This window comes from Martes martes, assembly GCF_963455335.1.
Source record: "Martes martes genome assembly, chromosome: 4".
Taxonomy (NCBI): Eukaryota; Metazoa; Chordata; class Mammalia; order Carnivora; family Mustelidae; genus Martes; species Martes martes.
The window spans coordinates 126528334-126553676 of record NC_137891.1 but is presented as its reverse complement, the minus strand read 5'-3'; the positions used below and the strand labels follow the sequence as shown (position 1 = coordinate 126553676).

The following is a 25343-nucleotide window of genomic DNA, read 5'->3' as shown; positions in this document are numbered from 1 at the left end:
AATTTTTCCATAGATAATGGATGCCAGCAAAATGTTAAATATTCCTATTTATAATACATTCATGGTTGAAAATTACACATCAGAGTGGGAGCTGGACCCTGTAAAGGACACTCAGATCCTCTTTGTGCTGAGGCAGATGTTACGGGTAACAGAGGACTTCTTTGAGGACTTGCCTTGAGGAAACAGGTGATCTGGCCCCTTTCTGTCCCTCTCATAAAGCATGGTGCTTTTTGAAAATCCCACAGTTCTACCTCACTGGATGACTGATGTCCATTAGCTTGCTCTAGACCTGATAGCTATGTCAGGATATGTGCTTTGCTTCTATTCTTTTTTATTTTGCTCTCAGATAAATTTGTAGGAATGTTCCAGCTCTGCATGTGACATTTGTCTTGGTTCTATTACTTGCCCCAACCCTGGACTGGCAGGACTCAATGAGAGTCATTGTCTGCTGACAGCCTCCTTATGACTTCTGCTTTCACTCACGTTTTGCCTTCAGTCCCTGAGAGCATCTAACTAATGGTTTCTTCTAGAATCTGTCCTTTCTCAAGCTCAAAGGTCAACCCTGAGCAGTGGTGGGCCAAGAAATGCAAACCACCATTTGGGATTTTAATTTCTGGATACTTTTCTCAGCGTCCCCAGCAAAATGGACTATCCCCTTACTTATTTGTCTATAGCACTTTATTTAGAACTCTATGTGAGTACTAATACATTGAATAACCATTTAAAAATGGTTACTTGGATATCCACTTCCCTAAATAAATTGTGAGTTCTTTAGGAAGCAGTGTTTAGATTTTACATACCTTTGTATTCACAGAACTTAGCACAGTGTCTTATAGTGAGCAAGCATGCCCGCCATTATGCCTCCCTCCCAAGTTCCCCAGAGTGATAACATGTACTGAAAATTTTTCTTCTTGTAGAAGGGAAGACTGGAAGAGAATGAAATGCTGGAGAGAAGAAATGGACATGAAGGAGGGAGAATGTTTTACTTATCTTTGGGGGAAGATATGAATTTAAGCTAATTAAAAAGAACAGATATTTCTTAAGGACTTACATGTTATTTCTGTAAAAAAAAAACCACCAAAGTTTTCATTAATTAATTTCAAGCCATCCTGCCATGTCTCCCAAGTAGAGTGATCAAATAAGGTTACTAGTGCAAGTCAAGAAGAAGTTATCTGGGGCGCCTGGGTGGCTCAGTGGATTAAAGCCTCTGCCTTCAGCTCCGGTCATGATCCCAGGGTGTTGGGATCGAGCCCCGCATCAAGCTCTCAGCTCAGCGGGGAGCCTGCTTCCTTCTCTCTCTGCCTGCCTCTCTGCCTACTTATGATCTCTGTCAAATAAATAAGTAAATAAATAAAATCTTTAAAAAATATAAGAAGGTTATCTTATACACATGCCCCCAAATGGTTTTAAATTTCTCTGGGTAGCTGTAGAACTTAGCACTATTAGTAAAGAAAAAAAGATTTTCAGAAGATAAGTTTTAGATTTTCCGCCTAAAACCCTAATTCTCTTTTCCAAATTTCTTATTATTTTTCAAATGAATATGCTTTGGTTCAATAGTTATCTATATTAAAGCCATCTAATGTACTTTTAGTCAAAATTATTGTCTTCTTTGTGAAACTAGGAATACTAGAGATTTTGTGTGGTGGGTGGGTGGGGTGGGCTGTGGCATTAAAAAGTGACTGTTTTCGGGGCATCTGGGTGGCTCAGTGGGTTAAGCCTCTGCCTTTGGCTCATGATCTCAGGGTCCTGGGATCGAGCCCCGCATTGGGCTCTCTGCTCAGCGGGGAGCCTGCTTCCCCCTCTCTCTCTGCCTGCCTCTCTGCCTCTCTGCCTACTTGTGATCTCTCTCTGTCAAATAAATAAATAAAATCTTTAAAAAAAAAAAAGTGACTGTTTTTAACTTAAGTGTGTCTGTCGACAGAGGAATGGATAAAGAAAATTTGGTATGCTGGGGAGTCTGGGTGGCTCAGCTATTAAGTGTCTGCCTTCAGCTCAGGTCGTGATCCCAGGGTCCTGGGATTGAGCCCTGCATTGGACTCCTTGCTCAGTGGGAAGCCTGCTTCTCCCTTTCCTACTTCCCCTGCTTATGTTCTCTCTCTCGCTGTTTGCTGTATCTCTCTGTCAAATAAATAAAATCTTAAAAAAAAAAGAAAATTTGGTATATATATTTACACACACACACACACAGATACACACACACACCCTGGAATATTATTCAGCCATAAAAAAGAAGGAAATTTTGCTATTTGAGACAACATGGATGGACCTTGAGGGCATTAGGTTAAGGGAAACAAGTCAGAGAAAGACAAATACTGCATAATCTCACTTATATGTGAAATCCTGGAAAGCCTAACTCATAGAAACAGGGTAGAATGGTGGTTGCCAGGGGCTGAGGAATGAGGGGAATGGGGTGATGTTGGTTGAAGAGTAAAAATATCCAGTTACAAGATGAAAATGTTCTGGGAATTTAATGTATAACATGGTGACTGTGGCTAACAATGCAGTATTATGTACTTGAAAATTGCTAGGAGAGTAGATCCTAAATGTTCTCATCACATGTGCAAAAAACGTAATTATCTGAGGTAATGGGTGATGGATGTTAACTAACCTTATGGTGGCAACTATTTCGCAATATATACATGTATCAAATCATTGCATTAAATAACTTACTTAATTTTATATATCTTGCTGTTTGTTTTTTTTCTGGGGATTTTTATTTATTTATTTGGTATTAAAATCCACTGGTTCCTGAGTAACCCACGAAGTCTGGAAACAAATTTCTTGAGTCTTATTTATTTATTTTTATTTTAATTTAATTTGTTTAGTAATTTCAAGTTTTCATTTAAATTCCAGTTAACACATAGTGTACTCTGAGTTTTAAGAGTAGGATTTAGTGATTGATCACGTACATAAAACAACCAGTGCATATCACAACAACTGCCTTTCTCGTCCCCATCACCCATTTAACCCATCCCCTGCCCACTTCCTCTCTAGCAACCATCAGTTCCGGATAGTTAGGAGTCTGTTTATATCAATTATATCAATCTGAGCAAGGTGGAAACTGGAGTACTACCTGCAAGTCTTTGCAAAATCTTGTTGTCATGTTGGAGAAAATGCAGACCACTGGGGGCAGCCAGACAATAGAATTAGGATTATGGCCAATATCTAGCTGCTTGCCCCCCACATGCTTTCCCAACACAGCTCACACAATGGATTTGTGCTGGTTCCAGACTCCGGGACAGGAATAACAGTGTCAGCAAAAGTGTAGGTAGAGATTGTAGGAATGGGGGTGGAGATGGCAATGAAGAAGAACAAGCTATGTTCAATAATGGTGTGTAAATATAATGGTCGAAGTTTTAAAACAATTGATTTCTCTTTGAGAGAGCGAGATGACACATGCACGAGCAGGGGGTTGGGGGGGTGGGCAGAAGGAGAGGGTGAGAAAGAGAATCTTAAGTGGGATCCATGCCTCATGTGAAGTCCTATGTGGGACTTGATCTCACCACCCTGAGATCATGACCCAAGCTGAAATCAAGACTTGGATGCTTAACCAACCCAACCACGCAGTTGCACTCCAACACAGGTCTTTAGAAGGGACCTGTCACACCCCTGAGCTCATGTTGGGGGTTGGTGTCTTCCAAAAGCTCAAGGAAAAGAGAGCTGGGAATATTAATTTCTGGAAGGTGCTTGTTCATTCAAATGATATAATTTATGAGCAAGGACTACCTGAATTATGGATTATTCGCGTGTGTAGGGAGGTTGGAGGCAGGTTTGAAACTGCCTTAAATGCCCATTCTATCTTAGAAGAATATGAGCTAACTAGAGACTACCAAGTGATCTTTTCTACCATCTCCATGTCTCATTTCTTTATTATTAAGGCGCTAAGCCTTTTTTTTTTAAATTTCTATTCCATTGATGTTACAAGTAATTTGTCAAACATGAAGATTCCTGGCTTCCTTAGTGAACTGACAGCTGTTTGCCAAGCGATGTTAGATCCTCCCGCTTCAGTCTGAGTTCTTGAGACGGTCTGCAAAATGAAAAAGAAATCTCCTGCTCCTTTGAGTCAGGGAGAAGTGGGACCTGACCATGGGGAGGTTTTCAGATGGTGGTGACATGGCCCTTAACACTGGCTGATCTCCAAAAGCGTTCTGTTATTAGCTCAGTGTTCTCTGTTTGGGATCGTGGCTCCTCTGGCACAGCTTGTGAGAAATCTGCGTTTTTGTTGTTGTTGTTGTTGTTGTTGTTGTTTTTTGCTGAAATCTGTCTTCCCCCAGGCAAGCAATGCAGGAAACAGTGGACCCTGATGAGAGGAAGTCAGCTGATAGCAAAGAAGTGGATGGTTTGAGGCACGTGTCCTGGAGTTAGAATTGACAGCACTTTTTTTTTTTTTATTTCAACATACAGAAACGGATTGAATTTTTCTTTAAAGAAGTCGCTTAAAAATCTAGTGCGCTGTTAGGTTTTCGTTTCTCTGACTTCAATTCTTTGATTCTCCTAATGTTTTTATTTGACCCGACTGTGTAAATTTAACTGGAGCAGCTCCTGTCTCCTCTCCCCGCTCGTAGGCAGGAGGAAGGTGGCACTCTGCCCAGTGGGCTGGGCCTTACTAAGTTTCGTTTTCCTTTTCTCTGAGTGCCTGCACCCCAGAGGCTGCTGAAGAACGTTCTGTGTGGATTTCTGAGTCTGCTTAGCCGTCCAGACAGAGCAGCCACACTCAGCCTCAGTCCTTGTAGAGGTTCTACAAACAGGTAAATGACTTGCTGCTTTCCACTTTTCCTAGCCACATGCCAATAATAGTCTTTTTTAATAAAAAAAATTTTTTAGAATGAAAAACGAGTTAATTTTTCTGTTATCTGCTCATCCTCTTTTTACTCACCTTAAGTGTAATGTAGAGTACGTAAGAGGCACATATACAAGCTTCGTGCGGATATGTGTTACCCGGTTTTCAATATTTAATGGAAAGTATGTTTGATTTTCTGCTAGATTGAGAAGCATGGCAGTGGCAACTTGTTTGACGGCGATGCAAGAAAAGAAGCTGCAGAACTATTTTGGAGGAAAACAGTTTACCCTTCTCTATAAAGCTAGTGTCCATGAATTCTCTGCATTTAGTTTTCTTAAGAGATGCTGTGGCCAAGGGCCTACTCTGATGGTGATTTATGGTGGATGTTATGTTTGGGGGGCCTATATAAGAGAGAATTACGAGAGAGATGACACAGTTCCCATTGTCCTTTTTGCCTTTCAAGAGAATGAAATTTCAGAATGTGATGTAGGAGCACACTCACCATCTACATTTCTTTATGAATATAGTACAAGATGGAATAATATTTCAGGGTTCCTCCTAGAACTGAAGGAAAAAAAAGTGACTGTGAACTTAGATGCAGCTAAAAAACTTGGACTGCCTCAAAATCAACCTATTTCCTTTGAGGAATGTGAAGTTTTTCGTTGTGAAGGTAAGTTTAACCAATAGGCTTATATAGAGTTCTCTCCTGAATGTTTGGAGGATTTGAGGCAACCCATCTCCTTAAGGAAAGAATGTCCTTATCTCTGGGTGACCCAGACTGAAACCTGGCCACACCTTGTTTGCTGAGACCCAACCGTGGTCAAAAGTAGAATATACAGAATTTTCTGGAGTGTGTTTGTGTGGGGGATGGGGTAGGGGAGGGGGAGGGAAGGTAGAAGGAGAAGGAAGGGGGAAGAGGCCGCAAACTTAAAGATTGTGAGATTCTTTTGGAATGAAACCAAACCTCAAACTTCTCTTGACTGGTACTAGATCCTGCAATTTCCCACTGTATCCATTATATTAAAAGACCAAAACGAATTTACTTATTTTTCTGCTAAAGGACATTGTTTCCAATATTTGCTGTTACCAACAATGCTTTTGTAATGTATTTGTGAATATAACTGTGCACAAAAATACTCTATATAGTAACTTCCCGGAAGTGGGTTTGTTGTTTAAGAAAGATTTACATTTGCACTTTGATAGACACATCTCAAAGGCTTTTATACTTTTCCCAAGAGTATTATAGAAATGCCTCTTTCTCTATCTTCTTGCCAATATTTGATATTATCAAACTTTAGAATATTTGCAATTTGATGGTCAAAAGATGGTTTCCCATTTTCTTCTTTGCTTATTCCTGATTATTAGCAAGTTTATGTGTATTGGCTATTTACATTTCATCTCTGAAATAGTTATTTATGTCTAACCATTTAAAAGAAGGGGCCCTGGAAATAATATTCTTTTGAGTATTTGCATGTTCCAAACTAGTTGTCTGTGGTCTTTATACTTGAATGATCACCAGAGTACATAATTCTTTGGGGAATTTTTAATGTTTTCATAGTACTGATATTGCTGTGGAAAACCTAGGGCCAGACTTACTTATTTGTTTTTATTGTTTCCCTTTGAATGATTTGATCTTACTTCCTGGCTGCCTCAAACATCTAAAAAAATTTTGTTGATGTCTGGTCAGTTTACTTGGATACATCATGATGTTGACAATCCTGGATCAGTTAAGGAAACTTTTTATTGAGGTATAACACATAAACAGAGAAATGCACAATTGATAAATGTACCAATCGACAAATTTTTATAAACTAGACACACTAATGTCTCTACTACTTGGATGAAGACATAAGATTATCATCATTTCAAAAAGCTCCTTGCTGATTCTTCCTGGTTATTACCAGCCACAGATAACTATTACTTTGGCTCATTGACACTAATTACTTCTTTTTGAATTCTATATAAGTGGAATCATATCACAATGTGTACTCTTGTGTGTCTGGCCTCTTACATTCAATATTATGTTTGAGGGACTGAGCTAAACAAGGGAGTGGATTGTAAAATCAGACCTCTACAATTCAGATATCTTACTCAGTATCAGGCTTGACTAATCATTTCAAGGATAAGGATAAAAGCAGTCAGAAATCTCGGAGAAGGCAGAAAGGGTACAAGAATATTCTACCTGGTTCCTAGGGTCTTTCTTTGCATATTAGACATATGCTTTCTAGATAAAACAATAGGCAGGGTTGTAAAACAACCTGCCTGTTGTTTTTTGAACTTTGTGGGTCATCTTATGTACTGAAGAGTGGTTACATTATGGAACGTTTATATGTCAGTGCTATGGACTGAATGTAGCCCCCAACCAAGACTCATATGTTGAAGCCCTAACCCCCAGTGTGACTATACTTGGAGATGGCACCTCTAAGGAAGTAATTAAGGTTAAATGAGGTCCTAAGAGTGGAGTCTTAATTCAATAGGATAAGCATTCGTATAAGAAGGGACACCCGAGAGCTTACTCTCTCCCCCTTGAATATACAAGAAGAGGTCATAGGAGAACACAGTGAGATGGCGGTCACCTACAAGGCAAGGGAAGAGGCCTCACGATGACATCTACTTTGCTGCACAGTGATCTTGGACTTCTCAGCTTCCAGAACTGTGAGAAATAAATTTTCTGTTGTCCTAGTTTATGGTATTTTGTGCGGCAGCCTGAGCAGACTAAGACAATCAGCTTACATGACATTCCCATAAAGACATGCCTCATAAATCCACAGAATCTGTAGGCCTTCGTTATATGTGTTTTGGTTCACACATTCATATTGTTTAAAGAATATGTATATAAAATTTCTGGGTCATCGGATTGGTGTATGTTCAGCTTCAGTGGATACTGACAAGGCTTTCCAACGTAGTCATACCAATTGCCCTCACCACAGCAGTATATGAGAGTTTCTGTCACTTCTAAACTTTTCCCAACACTTTTTGTTACAATATGTAACCATTTTGGCACATGAACTGTGGCATGATATTTTGTGAATCTGGTTCACTTTGATTAGACTAGTCACTAATTCATTTTACAGTTTAAGCCAATTACTATATTAATTTATCCTTTTTCAACTTAAAAATTTGCCTTGTATTTTGGTTAATTCCTTCTAATATTTCTAAGGTTTGTTTCTGTAGTCTTTTCTGTTTCTATTTTCGATTTTCAAAACTTTCCTTCTTTCTTGTTATTAACAAAGTGAACTTTTATCACAAGGTTGATATGAAGTGTTTATATTCTGGTTATCTTCTATATATTTACAGTTTTGATTTTGAATTTCCTTTTGGATGTTAAAGTTAAGAGGTGCTTTGTAAAAGTCCAAGAAGTTGCTTTTCTCTCTGTGTACACTTCACTCTTCTCTCATTTTATTATAGTCATTGTATGTAGTCTTCCTTTTTTTTACTTTTGGTCATTTAAAGAGGTTTTCATTCCATATGTGTAGCCACATTTTTAAATGTTTCACACAGTATTTTTTTTGTAGTGTAGAGAATTGCCAGTGTCACTATACCTGATCCTTTCAGTTTTTTTTTTTAAGATTTTATTTATCATTTATTTATTTTAGAGAGAGGGAGGCTGAGTGAGTGAGGGAAGGAGAGGGAGAATCCACTGTAGGTGCTATGCGGAGCATGGAGCCCAACGTGGGGCATGGATCCCGACCCGGGCTCGATCCCGCTACTGGGACATCATGACCTGAGCGGAAACCCAGCCAGTCACTGAACCCATTAAGCCATCCAGACACCCTGCAGCTGATCCGTCCAGTTTTAAATCTACCACCAAAGAGCGTCTCTTCACAGGAAGTAAAATTCTGGGCCTGAGTCTCACTGGTTCACATAAAGTCCTCAGCTCTCCCCTGAACCACTCACTGTGCTCTGATTGGGTGAGGGATGAGTCCTACATTCTCTTTGGAGCCACAAAGAAAATAAATTGGACTGGAAGTTCCAGGAACTCCAGTTGTAGATAGTAGGTTTTAGAGAAGATTTGGTGCCTGTGGTTTTTTTGTTTGTATGTCTGTACATTATTCCTTTCAGACCTCTTGTCTTATGGAGAGGAACTATTTTAAAGTATTCCCAGTCTTTCCTTGGCCTGTCCATGCCTTTATGCCTTATTTCTCTGATTCAGAAAGGACCCCAGTTCTCATTTCCCATGTTGGAGCAAGCCACATCCTACTGCTGAGTAGTTGGGTGAGAAGAGATCTGTGGGCAATCTAGTCTTACAGTGCCCACCTTGCCTCTAGCACTAGATTCTTCAAAAGAGATGTTAAGGAGATTTGCAGAATTTTCTCCGATTGCTTTCGTTGTACTGTGCTGCCATCATGGAAAATCTATTTCTGTATTTTTCCCTAGTGAATGCATTGACATTCAGTTAGCCATCATTCAACAACTTGTGCTTTTCATTTTTCTTTATTTCCCTAGATTTATTGGATAAAAGAATCATGAAAGGGATTACTCAGTAAGTCAGTATCAATTAAAATAATTTTTTATTATAAATATTATATATTGTATACTATAAGTAAGTCAGTTAAAATAATCCTGTTATTCTGTTTATCTTAGACTTATTTTTTATAGGTTCTGTCAAATTGGTAACACAGATTATAACATAACTTTTGGATCTTCAAGAATAAACTATAATTATATTTATAATCATAAAACTATTTGATAATACCAATGTTAAAACAGAAAGAATGCCAGATAAAGGGAAAGCACTCCTAATGTTTTTATATACTTGAAGGAAAATAATTATTTGCCTGCATGTCTACATTTTTGCTTAGACTTCTTGAAGTTACAGTTCCAACTACTTTAGGGAATTGTGTTGGAAAGGGTGGCTGGTAGGTAGAGGATACTTAAATGAACTTCAAGAACATGTTAGAAATTATCTACTTACATAAACTTCAAAAGTCACACGTTATGTTGTGCTTTTTGAAATTTATTATTGATAAGTTATCTTCATACTTAACACAGTTCATATTTTTTATTAGGTTTATATGAACTGGTTGCTTAAATCTGAAAGGTTTTGTGTCTGATTGGCTTTCGTTATAAGTGTTATTTTTGCTTTTTTTGTTCTTTTATGGTAGGATTTGAAGTAGGATAGTTGCTTGTCCTTTCAACAGGAAAGCAAGTTGCTAATCAAAAAGAAATAATAATATATAAGAAAAGAAAAGGAATTCTAGGAAAACTTATGGTAAGTTCTTGTGATGTACTCTCAGTTGTTATAATTGTCCTGTCTGAACAGACTCCACGAGAAATTATTGTCTGACATGAGACTCTACAGTCCATATGGAGGCCTCGTTCGCCAAATACGGATTCTGCTCCTGGGTCCCACTGGGGCTGGGAAGTCTAGCTTTTTCAACTCAGTAAAGTCTGTTTTCCGAGGCCACGTCACACACCAGGCTCTGGCTGGCTCTGAAGCAACTGGGGTATCTGACAAGGTTTGTCCATTCAAAGTCACTCAGCCTTTGCTTCTTTGTTCAAGTTAAGTAGTTTTGAGAATTCTTTTTTTTAAAAATTTTTTATTTTTTAAAATTTTTTTCAGTGTACCAGAATTCATTGTTTATGCACCACACCCAGTGCTCCATGCAGTACGTGCCCTCCATAGTACCCACCACTAGGTTGACCCAACTTCCCACCCCCGGCCCCTTCAAAACCCTCAGATTGTTTTTCAGAGTCCATAGTCTCTCATGGTTCATCTTCCCCTCCAATTTCCCTCAACTCCCTTCTCTCCATCTCCCTATGTCCTCCGTGTTATTTCTTGTGCTCCACAAATAAGTGAAAGCATAGGATGAATCTCTCTGCTTGACTTATTTCACTCAGCATAATCTCTTCTAGTCCTGTACATGTTTTTTTGTTTTTTTTTAAGATTATATTTATTTATTTGACAGAGAGAGAGAGATCACAAGTAGGCAGAGAGGCAGGCAGAGAGAGAGGGGGGAAGCAGGCTCCCCGCCGAGCAGAGAGCCCGATGCAGGGCTCGATCCCAGGACCCTGGGATCATAACCTGAGCTGAAGGCAGAGGCCTTAACCCACTGAGCCACCCAGGTGCCCCTAGTCCTGTCCATGTTAATACAAAAGTTGAGTATTCATCCTTTCTGATGGAGGCATACTACTCCATAGTGTATATGGACCACATCTTCCTTATCTACTCGTCCATTGAAGGGCATTTTGGTTCTTTCCACAGTTTGGTGACCGTGGCCATTGCTGTTATGAACATTGGGGTACAGATGGCCCTTCTTCTCACTACATCTGTATATTTGGGGTAAATACCCAGTAGTGCAATTGCAGGGTCATAGGGAAGCTCTATTTTTAATTTCTTAAGGAATGTCCACACTGTCTTCCAAAGTGGCTGCACCAACTTGCATTCCCACCAACAGTGTAAGAGGGTTCCCCTTTCTCCACATCCTCTCCAACACACGTTGTTTCCCATATTGTTAATTTTGGCCATTCTAACTGGTGTAAGGTGGTATCTCAATGTGGTTTTGATTTGAATCTCCCTGATGGCTAGTGATGATGAACATTTTTTCATGTGTCTGATAGCCATTTGTATGTCTTCATTGGAGAAGTGTCTGTTCATGTCTTCTGCCCATTTTTTGACATGATTATCTGTTTTGTGTGTGTTGAGTTTGAGAAATTTTTTTATAGATCCTGGATATCAGCCTTTTGTCTGCACTGTCATTTGCAAATATCTTCTCCCATTCCGTGTGTTGCCTCTTTGTTTTGTTGACTGTTTCCTTTGCTGTGCAGAAGCTTTTGATCTTGTTGAAGTCCCCAAAGTTCATTTTCGCTTTTGTTTCCTTTGCCTTTGGAGACATATCTTGAAAGAAGTTGCTGTGGCTGATATCGAAGAGGTTACTGCCTATGTTCTCCTCTATGATTCTGATGGATTCCTGTCTCAAGTTGAGGTCTTTTATCCATTTCGAGTTTATCTTTTTGTATGATGTAAGAGAATGGTTGAGTTTCATTCTTCTACATATAGCTGTCCAATTTTCTCAGCACCATTTACTGAAGAGACTGTCTTTTTTCCACCGTATATTTTTTCCTGCTTTGTTGAAGATTATTTGACTTCATTCCATGTAGACTTTATCTCCATTTGCAATTAAAAAAAGGTACTCTTAAAATTGCTTTTTTCCTCCTCTGTAGTACAGGACATATTCCATTAAGGATCAGAGATCTGGCAATGCCCTGCCGTTTATTCTGTGTGACTCAATGGGGCTGGGTGAGAAGGAAGAAGGACTGTGCATGGATGACATAGTCTACATCTTAAAAGGCCACATTTCGGACAGATACCAGGTATGATTGGGCTAATCACTGAGAAATTATAACTGATATTTAAAATGTTTGTTTTTGCTCGCTATTGACGACAGCAGATGCTAATCTAATTTAATGCATTACCATTTATTTTCTTGAACTATATTTGTTCAAGATCATTTGTTCTTTTTTGATATTTTATTTTACAAAGAATTAAAACATCCAAAAGACTCTTCTGTCATAGCTGTTATAACAACTCTGAATGTTGTTGTATATTCAGTTGCCTTTGGCTGTGTGAGACAGAAATCCAAATACATCGATTTACTCACATAGGTAATTTTTCTTATGTAACAGGAAGTCTGAAGGGTAGGCAGCTTTTAATCAGTGTGGACACTCTCTGAGGTTATCAATTTCAGGGGTCCATCTCACTTTCTCTTATGAGACCCTCAGTATGGGGTGCTTTGTGTTCCCCTAAAGTTCACATGCTAAAGCCCTAACCCCAGTGTCATGGTATTAGGAGGTGGGGCCTTTGAGAGGTGATTAGGTCATGAGGATAAATCCCTCATGAATGGGATTAGTGTCCTTACAAGAGAAGATAAAAAGAGAGATGATCTTTCTCTCTGCCACATGAAGACACAAAAAGAAGGTAGCTATCTGCAAACCAGGAAGAGGGCTCTCATCAGAGGCCAAATCTGCTAGCACCTTGATCTTGGACTTTCTAGCCCCAGAACTGTGAGAAGTCATTTTTGTTCTTCATGGCACCAAATATGGTAATTTGTTATAGCAGCCCAAGCTGACTAAGATGTGTGACTTTCATCCTTAATGCTCTCCAGATGTTCACACTGAGCCCTGTCTATGTTCTAGAGAGGAGAAGGGGGGATTAAAGAGAAAACCACTTTAGTCTCTCATTTTTTTAAAACTTTCTAGTCCTTTGTATAGACATTTAGATTTTGAATTAATCGTTACTTTACCTTGTTCCAAATGAATAGTCAGTTGTGCCAGCGTCTTTCCTTGAATGTCTTTGCATCTTTTCCCTACCAAATGTAGGGATTGGTTTGCTCTGTTGATGTATTTATCAATTCCTTTATGATATTCTTTTTATTACGAAATCGTTTAATTGTTGTAACTACCATAGCAATCAACTGTGTCTTGATACCTCACTGGACAAGTCATATTCATTACTTATTTCTTGCATTTGCTTTTCTGCACTATTTTCACAATATACTTTTCTAAGTGAGCCTGTTTGTGTTTGATTTGTTGTTGTTTTGATTAAAATTACATTAAAATTTTATATCAAAATTTGATTTACATCTTTACATATCCAATGTTCTTATCCAGAAACACAAAATGTTTTAATTTTCTACTCATGCAAGGGCTTTCATTCTTTAGTACAGCATTGTCTTGTAGAGAGAAAATTTATTTTTCAATAGTCATTTTTTTTTAAAAACAGCTTTATTATAGGGGGTTTTAAACTATGCAAAAGTAGACAAACAATTTAATGAATTCCCATTTACTCAGCTTCATCAGTTTTTGACTCATGGCTCATCACCTGTGTCTATCCACTTTCTCCTCCCCTATATTCCTTGGAATCAAATTTAATACATCTTAACATTAATCCTTAGATCATAGCAAGTACATCAATACTCTGATGACAAACATCAAACCCACCCTTCCTAGTCAACTAACATTTACCCAAACCACATACAGTTAGGTTTGGTGTACTGAAATATAGTCTAAAGTCAACTTTACAAAATAGGGGGTAGTCAAAGAATCTATTTCCTTTCTCTGGCCCTTCAAATACATTTCTTCCTTTTTCTTATAAATAACCATATAAGGGGTGCCTGGGTGGCTCAGTGGGTTAAAGCCTCTGCCTTCGGCTCAGGTCATGATCCCAGGGTCCTGAGATCGAGCCCCACATCGGGCTCTCTGCTCAGCAGCAGGGAGCCTTCTCCCCCCCACCCCGTCTGCCTCTCTGCCTACTTGTGATCTCTGTCTGTCAAATAAATAAATAAAATCTTAAAAAAAAACATATAAAAATTTATGGTGTACTTTCCTTTTTTTACAATATAAGAAAATACAGGTCTGTGGTTCTCCTCTTTTTAAAGAAGTCATGAACTACTCTATGTTATTGGTACATTAGAATCCTGCCACTACACGTAGTCCTGAAGTTAATAGACTTGTGCTTGCATCATTTTGTATTTTTACTGCCATACCTGTGACAGATTCCCAGCAGAAGGATTGCTAGTTCAAGAGTAAATGCATCTCATTTTGAACCACTTTCAGCCCTTGCATTCTGTGTGGTGAAACCACATTTCTTTCTGAAGGCTCTCACCTCCACCTTGCCCACATTGGTTCTATCTAGAATGCTTTTGGCCATGTGCTCATTCCTTTTATCAGACTAAATTCCCCTACTTTTCAGCTCCCAGATTACGTGTCCGTTTCTTCGGAAACTTTATGTGACTGAGGGAATGGGGTGCTAGCTACTTGCATAGACTGTCTTCTCTACTGGATTGTTAGCCTCATAATATCAGAGACTTGCACACTGCCTGATATATAATATGTGCTCATGAATATCCATGGAATTAAAATGTTGCATTATGTTTACCTTGCAGTTTAATTCCACAAAACCAATCACACCGGTTCATAGTAACTATATTGACAACCCATTGCTGAAGGACAGAATCCATTGTGTGGCACTTGTGTTTGACATCAACTCTGTTGAACACCTCTCTCGTGACATGATGGCAAAGATCAAAAAAATTCGAAGGGAGTTGATAAAGTGTGGTGAGTCTTGTTCCACTCTGCTATTGAGGACAGTTAATTAGACTATATTGTAGAATGGTTTTAGAACAGGATGAAAAATTTGAGAAATTGCATACGTGAATCTTCTGTGGCCCATCAGTGTGGTTCAAACTAATCAAGCACTCGATAGCTGTATGACTTTGTGCCATGACCTAAATTCTCTATGTCTCAATTTCCTAACCTAGAAAATTAGTATAAGGATAGCACCTATCTCAGAGATTTATTATAAGGATTAAACAAATCAATATATTTGAAGAATTTAACACAGTCTCCACTACCTGTTACCACTGTATCCTAACATAGATTCATTTACCAAAAGTTCTAGATTTCCTCTTGGGCCTTAAATGATTAGAAATGGAAAACAGTATATCAGTAAGAAAACAGACAGGGAAGTAAGATGTTAGGTAGGACGGGGTAGCGTAAAGGCTTAGGGGAAGGTAAACAGAATCGGGGAATTAAGGTGCCCCATACTGGTTTTTCTTGGCTTTATTACCCATTCTGCCGGGAAAAGAGCCAGTTTGTCACAGCTTTGATTAAGTTAGAAGCATGGAGTGATTTACTTGCTCACTGTAATTTGAAACCTTGCCAGTGAGGTGTGCAGGGAGGTGCTTGCTAGCATTGTCATAGAAGAACAATTTACTTGTGATGCTTTCACACATGCTATTGACTTCTGGAGGACTCCTTCCTCATCTTGCTTGTGAGATCTCTTTTCTGTAGTCTCCATAAAAACAACCATTTGGAAGGGATAGGAGACCAATCAACAATATTGTAGTATCACTAGTTACCTCTTTAGTTATCTCTTCCAAAAGGTGGTTTCATTTGAAGCCACATTTCTTACCATGGAAAGCAATAAAGGGAATTTCTTATGATACTAATGAGTACTTGAGCGGTGCATTTTTAAGGGATGGTGGGCCTTCCCAAATCTCTGAACTTGCTCCACAGATAGCTTGTTGCATAATTGATCCCTGATTAACTGAAACATACTGATGCTGTCTTTAATGATCAAAGTGACAAGTATCTGTTTGGCCTAGGTGTAGCACATGTGGTTTTGCTCACTCATGTGGATAGCATGGACCTGATTAGCAGAGGTGACCTTGGAGACATATACAAATGTATGCTCGTGAAGTCTAAGGTAATGAATGATGTTCCTCTTTGCAGACACATTTTCTGGGATATGTCACTATAATCACATGCTATTGCTGTGAATAAAAATAAAAATGGACACCTATTGAACTTAAGAATTAAAATAATTTCTTGGGTAATTCAGACTTACGTCTCAAATTTAAAAATTAAATATATATTCATCTTTACATGGACACAGATCATTCCATTCATTATAATTTAACCCAAATAGGTTCAATTCAACAAATATTTATTGATTGCCTTTCATAATTGAGTCAGTGTGATAGTTACTAACCAGATACACAGATAATTAAAACAATTTCTCTGCACTCAAAAGGTTATAATTTTATCAGTGGAGGTGAGAGGGTGGGGGAGAGGGATAGGAAAAAATTGAGAGTATGAGTATGATAAATCTTATGAAGGGATTCAAAATAAAATTGAAAGTTTAGAGGAGGAAAATATTGTGTGAAAGGAGATGGAGAAAATTTCATTCCTGGAGTGTCACTGGAAAATAGGTTTCAAAGAGGAGGAGGATTTTGGGAGGTGAAGAGACAAAAGGGGGAAAAAAATCAGGCTATGAGGATAGCCCAAGTCAATACAGTAGTGTAGGAAGAAGCAGTGTGAGTGGGAAGTATGGAGTCATTCAGTTTAGTGGAGGGCCGAATCCTTGTAGGGGGAGATAAAGAAGTTATTTTTGCATGAGGTGACTTTACTTAATTGGGTACATTATGGGGAATTATAGCAATTTTTTTCTCTTAAGTTTTTATTTAAATTCCAGTGTATTAACATACAGTATAATATTAGTTTCAAATGTACAATATAGTGATTCAACATTCCCATGCATCACCCAGTGCTCATCACAGCACGTGCCCTCCTTAATCCCCATCACATATTTAGCCCGTCCCCCCCATCCCCCATAACCTTCAGTTTGTTCTCTCTATTCTTAAGAGTCTGTTTCTTAGTTTCTCTTCTCTCTCTCTCTTTACCTTTTCCTCATTTGTTTTGTTTCTTAAATTCCACATGAGTGAAATTATATGGTGTTTGTCTTTCTCCAAATTATTTCACTTAGCATAATACTCTCTAATTCCATCCATATTGTTGCAAATGGCAAGATTTTTCATATGTATATATGTATACATATATATACACATATATATACATATATACACATATATACATATATATGTATATATGTATATATGTATACATATATACATATGAAAAATCTTGCCATATGTATACATATATATTTCACATGTATATATGTATACATATATATGTATACATATGGCAAGATTTTATATATATACATATATATGTATACATATATACATATGAAATATATATATAATATATATTATGTATATATGTATACACATGTATATATACATATATACATATATATGTATACATATATACATATGAAATTATGTATATTATATATAATATATATTATGTATATATACATATATGTATATATGAATCACATATATACATATATATGTATGTATGAATCGCATATGTATATATGAATCACATCTTCTTTATCCATTCATCAGTCAATGGATACTTGGGCTCTTTCCATAATTTGGCTATTATAGATAATGCAGCTATAAAAAGTAGTGATATAACCAAACTGAAGCATCACAAAAATTAATCTGCCACCTACATGTAGAATGGATTGTAGTTGAAAGGAACCTGGATTTGGGAATACCAGTTGGGAACGTGTAATGATAGCTAGTATTTGTTGGGCACTAAATATGTGATAAATTTTCTTATTCAATATTTACAACAGCCCTGTGAGATGAGTACTGTCATTACCACATTTTATAGATGAGGAAACAAACACACAGAGAGTAAAGCATTTGCCAGTGTTTTTGACAGTGACGAGAAATAACAGAGCCCTGTTTTAAACCCAAGCAGTGTCATTCCCCAGATAAATTTGTCTAAGCAAGAATTAAAATAGCATACTAAGCTAATCTAGTAAAATTGACTAATCATGAGAATAACTTTGAATAAGAAACAGGGAATTTGCAGACTCTAGCATAAAGCATTAAAAATGCTTCAGTTTCAAAGTAATCTGCATGGAACTATTAGTTACCTTTCATTTCTAACTCATATGAAATCTATTATATGTATTCTCGATGAAAGTTGGTAGTGACACCAGAGATTGACTTGTGAAACTCTTTAAGAAGGTATTCATGCTACCAGATCTCTATCTTTATTTTCCCCAACAGGAATACTACTGCCAAGTGCCTGCGTTTTGTTACTGCTTTCATGGTATATATTGACCTAAAATAGTCTTGGTCACTGTTTCTCTATTGCAGTTAGAGACCGTCCACAGAGAACTTGGATTTGCTCTTTCTGACATCTTGGTGGTTAGTAATTATAACTCAGAGTGGGAGTTGGACCCTGTAAAGGACGTTCTGATCCTCTCTGCGTTGAGACAGATGCTGTGGGCTGCAGATGACTTCTTGGAGGATTTGCCTCCTGAGGAAACAGGTAGATATTTGGTGGTATTGACACTTGAAGGTGTCAGCTGAATGGCTACTCCTGCTTGGATCTATTGGGTACGTGAAAGTTCACTGTGTCACTGTAGATCACCGTCTTGTGAGGAGTCCTACCCTGTAGCTCACTGGCTGGATGTGTTTTCTGCCCCCTCACATTTCCTGATTTCCCCACCCTTAGGGTACATCCTAGGAATTTCCTCTACTTCTCTTTCCCCCATGTCTAAAGATAGAATCTTTGAAATGATACAGTGCTGTCATTTCTACTGTGTGAACACTCCAAGTTGTATCCTTGCCCTCTTCTCTCAAAATGTGCTTCTTTGCTTGGGACCCAGAAATGGATTGGATCAGCATTGTTCCTGCTCAGATATGATCTTTGCTTACTTGCCCCTTTCTTGGGACCTATGTTTTTGCCTTTTTTGACTTGACTTTTTTGATGTGTCTCCCGCATCAGAGTTTCTCTTAATGCCATGTAGTCAGTGCTAGGTAGACATATGTGCCTTTCGTACTTATGACCTCATATTTTAGTATTACACGTATTCTCTCTCAGATTCTCTCAAGAATACATGCTGCACGGTTTCAGTCAAAGATCAGACAGAGAGGTACCTCAGTGGCTCAGTGGGTTAAAGCCTCTGCCTTTGGCTATGGTCATGATCCCAGGGTCCTGGGCTCTCTGCTCAGTGGGGAGCCTGCTTCCCTTCCTCTCTCTCTGCCTGCTCTCTGCCTACTTGTGATCTCTGTCTGTCAAATAAATAAATAAAATCTTTAAAAAAATCAGACAGAAGTTTCAATTTATACTCAAATCTTATTTTAGTTTGTGAGAAATAAAATTAGAATATCATATCCTCTTTATTCTCTCTCACTTGCAAATGCTAAGAAACTCTCATGCTACTACCGACTCTACCATCTTGGTTTCTTCATGTCTTCTCTTCTTCATGGAGCATGCACTCCCAAAGTCAGGGCTGGTTGGCTTAGACCCCCCCAGGAGCCCATTGTTCTTCCTCCTTCTGGTTGCTTTTCCCTAAATAATCCAGTAAGAATATTTTGTTTCTCTTTTCTCAGAGATCAAAAAAGAGGAATCACCCAGTGTGTAAAAGAAGAAAAAAAATGTGAACCCTTCACATACTAATAATTTTTATCTCATCATAGAAGATTGAAAATTGAAAAATAAGAAAACACAGGAAAAGGAGAAGTAGCTGAAACAGAAGGGGCATGTTTTATTTATGTCTGGGTTGAAGATACATATGCAAAATCATAATGCCTGCAAAAAACTAGAAACAGTGGGCTTTAAAGCCATTAATGGTGGGAAAAATGAACATAATTTCTTTTGGATTTATGTTCTGTGTGTGTGAAAAATCAAAGTTTCTTCTTACAAAGTCTGAATTTAACTTAAGTGTGGGTGTGTGATTTTGGAAAAGTTTATTTTGTCAGCATCATTTGGCCTTCACCCACATCTTAATTTTGCCTTCTTATTTTATTTCCAAATTATTTGATCTTCTCTTTGGGTCTCCAGTTAATGGTGTACTCTTTAAACTAAGGCCATTTTTTGGTTTGCTTAATATCTGAAACCCTCTTTTAGGATGTGACAATATTGGTAAGAGTTTGAGGGGATTAAAGCTGACAAGAACTATAGTTTGATTTTTCTGTCAATTGTGACTATTTTAGTTACAAGTGATAAAACTCAACCTGAATTACATGATTAAAAAATAATCAAACCATATAAAAGGCTGGGGTTGAACTGAACTGATTGAATCTAGAGATTCAAAAGTTATTGTCTTTCTCACACACATGTGCACATGTGTGTGCACACACACACACACACACACACGCACGCACACACTCTCTGGTTCCTTCTTTGTGTCTCTTGCTGTCATTCTCTCAGGCTAGCATTCTTGATAAATCTTAAACCATCTGAATCCAAGCTGACATTCATTCAGTCTTGTGACCCAAAAAGGAAGAGGGCTTTTCTTTTCCAGTTTCATTGTGAAATAATCCAAAAAAGGACTGCAGTTGATTTAGTTCAAATCATATGCCTACTCCCCAAGAACAATCACTTTCTCTGCAGAAGAGAGAGAAATATGATCATCCCATCTTAAATAATACTTGCTCAAGAAGAGTGATTTGTTATTAGAAGGAGGGATTTAATCATCATGGACATGGCCACTGTGGACTAACTGAGCTGGAGAGGCACCTTAATATGTATCTTGTGAATTCGGGAAGTTTTCTATCTAGTTTCTCACTTAGAATATAAGAATAAATATATTCTTTATGAGAACATAAAGTGTTATTAATAGGTCTAAAAATCATTAACAATTTTAAAAAGCTTTTTATTAAAGTAGTATATACACGTAAAAAGTATACAGTTCATAATTATATGGCTCAATACATTTTGATAGACCCAAGCCATGAAACTAGAACTCAGGTAAGAAACAGAACATTCTAGAAGTTCCCTTTAAGCCCCAGTCTAGCTACATAAGATATCCACTATTCTGACTTCTAATTGCATAGATTAGTCTTTTTCTTTTTTATCCCTAACATAACATTATGCACTATTTACTCTTTTGGGTCTAACTTCTTTCCTGAGACAGTTTATTTGTTTGATTCATATTATTGTACATAGGTAAAGATAATTTGTTCTCATCTATCCTATTATTGTCACGTTAATGGGAAGTTCTAATACTCTCCTTGTAGGTCAACAATACATTCCATATCTGTTGCATTAAAACTTTTTCTAATTAAAGCTACATAAAAATAAACCATTTGATTTTGGGTCTTTCCAATTTTGTATAATAATAAAGATTCCATAGTGGGAACATATGGTATTTCAATTTGTAAATGTAGCTTGAAAATGAGAAGTAGCATCATGAAGGAGTTGACATGATCCAAAATTTACAGAGCAGTGTAAAGTGTCAAACACAGCCAAGATGTTCTTGATAAACAAAGGGGGAAAACAGATATAAAGAGACATATTAAGAAATGTAAATTAACTGTGGTGGGTTAATAAATTAATGGAACAGAATGGAGAGTCCAGAAACAGACTTGAACATGTCTGGACATTTGTTCTATGATAGGAGTAGATGAATGGAGAAACAACAGACAATTCATAAATGGTCTAGTCAATTGGCCATCCATATGGGGAAAAATAAAAGTGAATCCCTCACATCGTACGCAAAGTCTACTTTAGGTGGACTAAGCACCTGAATGCTAAAAGGATTTTGGAAGATAAAATAGACGGGTACTTCTATAACTTGGGGGTAAGGAAATATTTCTTAAGTCATATTTCTTAAACAAGATACAAAAAGCTTAATCTCGAAAGAGATTGAAAATTCAACTATATTGAAATCAGTAATTTTTTAAATTTAAATTTTAATTTTTTTAAATCAGTAATTTTATATTCAACAAATCCCATTAAGATAGTAAAAAAATACAACAATATGTGGGAGAACATATAACTAGCAAAGAACTAATAAAAGGATGTACACAGAAATCCTACAGGTCTAGAAGAAAACTAAAATATAAAAGAAAATGAACCAAAGACTTGAAAAGGGAGCTCTAAAGAAAAAGGAAATTCAAATATCTAGTACATAAGAAACATGTTCTACATAATTAGTAATAGAAAAAGATCCAAACTAAAATAATTTGGTTCTTTTTTACATTTATTGAGATTTAATTGGCATATAAAGTACATATATTTAAAGTGTAACGTTGAGTGAGTTTTGACATATGAATGCACCTTAAAATAGTCTTGACAGTCAAGATAACAAATATTTCTATTTCCCCCTCCAAAAAAAAATTACCGAGTGCCTTTGTAATCCGTTCTCTGTATTCCACCTCTTGTTCTGGACCTCAGATAACCACTGGTCTGTACTCTGACACTCTAAGTTACTTTTCACGTTTTTAGAATTTGTATACATGAAATTGTGCAGAATATACTCTTCTGTGTCTGGTTTCTTTTATTCAGTGTGTTTTGAGATTCAACCATGATGTTGTATGTAACAATAGTTCTTTCTTTTTATTGCTGAGTAGTATTTCATTGTGTGAATATACTACATTTCTTTATCCATTCACCTGTAAACAGACTTTTGGATTGTTTCCAGTAAGGTTCACGATATGCAGAGAGACCCCATGAGCTAGCATTTTGACTCTCAGTTACGTATCTTAAGGATACTTTTAGGGTACATCAAAATACACGTATAAGAATTTTTGTAGTAGCCTTGTTCATAATGGGCCCAGTTGGAAGCAACCCACATGCCCATCAATAGTAGAAAAGATAATAAATTGTGGTATATTATATAGAGTACTTCATTTCATATAACAAAGAAAATTAAAGAACTATAACTATATACATCAGTGTAAATATTGCAAATATAATATTGGCCAAAAGGATAAAGACATGAATGAATCTATGCATTATGTATATAGGTTTATATAAATCTCACAAAATTTCTAAATAAAAGAGAGGAAATGATGATCATAAAAGTGAAGATGATAATTACCTTTCAAGGGTTTGGGGTTGTGAAGAGTCAGGGGTCACCTAGGGATTCTGCAGAAATTAAAAGTTTCCTTTGTTTTGAACAGGGTGGTTATGAAATGGATATTTGCTTTATAATTATTTTTAAGTTGTACATTTGTATTTTATGTAGTTTTCTGCATGTATTATATATTTCATAATTAAAGCAGGAAAGATGAGAAGTGATATCATATACAAACATTAGAATTAGACAAAACTGGGTCTTGCTACATATTATGTGATCTTTAAGAAGTCTCTCCATTCCCTATCTTACAGATGATGGTAACAGTTTATTCATAGATGTTTTGTAAGATCTAAATTAAATCATATATACAGCTAGATTATCAGTGCAGGCACTTAGAAACAGAAACTCAGGTGCTGATAGACACTGCCAATCTTGTATAACAACAAACTGAGAAGTTACTATGTTTCCGTATTGTAAATTTAACTTTACTATAGTTGAAAACAAAGGTAAGACTTTGACTTTGAAAGCTCATAACAAAAATGAAAGAGACCAAAAGCCAAATTATCAGAGTTTTTGCTTTTGTTTGTTTGATACGCTTTTTTTTTAAAGTATACCTTTGCCTTCAAAGAGTGCACTGTAACTCAAATTCAAAATTTATAAAAGCAAATAGAAACATATTAAATGGCTTGGTCACGTCTGCCCCCTACTGGCCAATTTACAAAGTGGAAAGGAGGCTGAAGGTTGAATTTGGAAGCTTGAATTAAAACTGCTAAGGTTTCTAATTCTTAAAAAAGCTGACACAACAAATTTTCAAGTGTGTGATTTTTTAAAGGTATACAACATTTAAATAGAAGATAATTTTCTCCTGGTGTTGAAGATGTGGTAGTACTTTGGAAATGCTGTGGTCTGCATTCTCTAATGTTTCTGGCATTATATTACTTATTATTTATGCATATTTACATTTTAAGCTAACATTAATGTGTTGTATTTTAGCATTTTTGCTAACCTGCAGGACAGAAATTTGAATATATAATACTTAAGGCTTATGGTGATCAATGAACACACAAAATAGGTACTTTTGCCTTTTGCTTTTCATAAACAGGATCCCCAATTACATTACTTTTGAATAATGAAGTCTTGAACCCACTTATACAGGAATTAATTTGTATAGATAAATCACAGTTGTGGGGACCAGGAGAAACATTATACTTCAAGTGTCATGTTCTCTCAATTTTAATTTCTATTTGATTTAGGATTATTACATATGAACTGAGAGTTTGCAAATTAGTTACTATAGCAAATTGCTACAAAAGCATGAAAATATGTTCCATTTCTGTGCCAGTGGTGCCTTCAGAGAGATTTACAGTGGATTCCTTTGAGCTACATAGTATTGAGTCCAACCCTTTTTTAGGATGGTTTTCCTAATCTAGACATATTTGATCTCAAGCCCTAAAACAAGTGCTCCACTGAGTGACTTCCTCTTCTTCACCGTTTTGTGCATTTTCTTGTCTCCATGGCTTTGTTCATACTTTGGGGAAGTTACTTAATTTCTGTGTGCTTTGTCTTCTCATCTGGTAAATGGGGATACTTTACTTTCGCTGATTATTTTGAAGATTAAATGAGAAAGCATAGGTAAAGTACTTTTTTGAAAAACGTCTAAAACACAGTAGGCACTAAATAAGTACCATTAACCATTATCCATTTTTTCCCTGACCTTCTGCAATATTCTGCCCCCATTCCCATTTACCACCTACTAATAAAGAATTTTCTCTGCCATTGGCATTCTGCTGACTCTTTGTTGATACCACTCAAGCATCATGACACTCTATGTGAAATATCTCCCTGCATGACTGTCTACGTGGCACAGAGCTTCTTGTGGGCAGGAGTCCAAATAGTGTAGTTTCTGAGCATAATAGATGCCCAAGAAAATTTTGGGAGACTAAATGAAGTGATGAGAAAACATGAAGGTATATGGGTTGTGAACCCAATTCATTTAATACCAATTGAGAACAATAACAAAAAAACTACTTTGAATTATAGGAAACTAAAGTAGGAAAAGGCAAAGAAGGATGGAGCTGAAGCCATTACTCCTTTTAATAGTCAGTCTGAATGGCTATCTGCATTCATGAGACTCCAGCAGAAAATAGAAAGAATTCGAGGTCATTTAAGCAATGTAATTTAATGTAGAAATTTGGCTATGCAAGTGATGGAGAGGCGAGAGGTCAGATGAAGGACTGAGAAGCAAACTATTGGTTAGCCAAGTATGGGAGACGAAACTTTACCTCTTCCCATCTGAAGTGTTTTCAGCTGGGGCTCTTTAACAGAAGTCAGACTGGCAAGAGAAAAACCGTTTATTAGCACATGCACTGTGTACATCATGAGGGA

At 37.0% G+C, this 25343-nt stretch overlaps 1 protein-coding gene across 1 annotated transcript in view; it reads left to right on the top strand.

Moving 5' to 3' along the window:
• Positions 1-25343, top strand: part of LOC308341681 (uncharacterized protein) — a 51850-nt gene that overhangs the window by 20842 nt on the left and 5665 nt on the right. The window contains exons 9-18 of the mRNA XM_080801685.1: positions 14-171; positions 4275-4339; positions 4634-4748; positions 4984-5450; positions 9227-9263; positions 10044-10239; positions 11945-12094; positions 14665-14836; positions 15886-15986; positions 18304-18478. Of these exons, the coding sequence (XP_080657811.1) occupies positions 14-171; positions 4275-4339; positions 4634-4748; positions 4984-5450; positions 9227-9263; positions 10044-10239; positions 11945-12094; positions 14665-14836; positions 15886-15986; positions 18304-18478 (1636 nt within the window). The remainder of the gene's footprint in view (positions 1-13; positions 172-4274; positions 4340-4633; positions 4749-4983; positions 5451-9226; positions 9264-10043; positions 10240-11944; positions 12095-14664; positions 14837-15885; positions 15987-18303; positions 18479-25343) is intronic.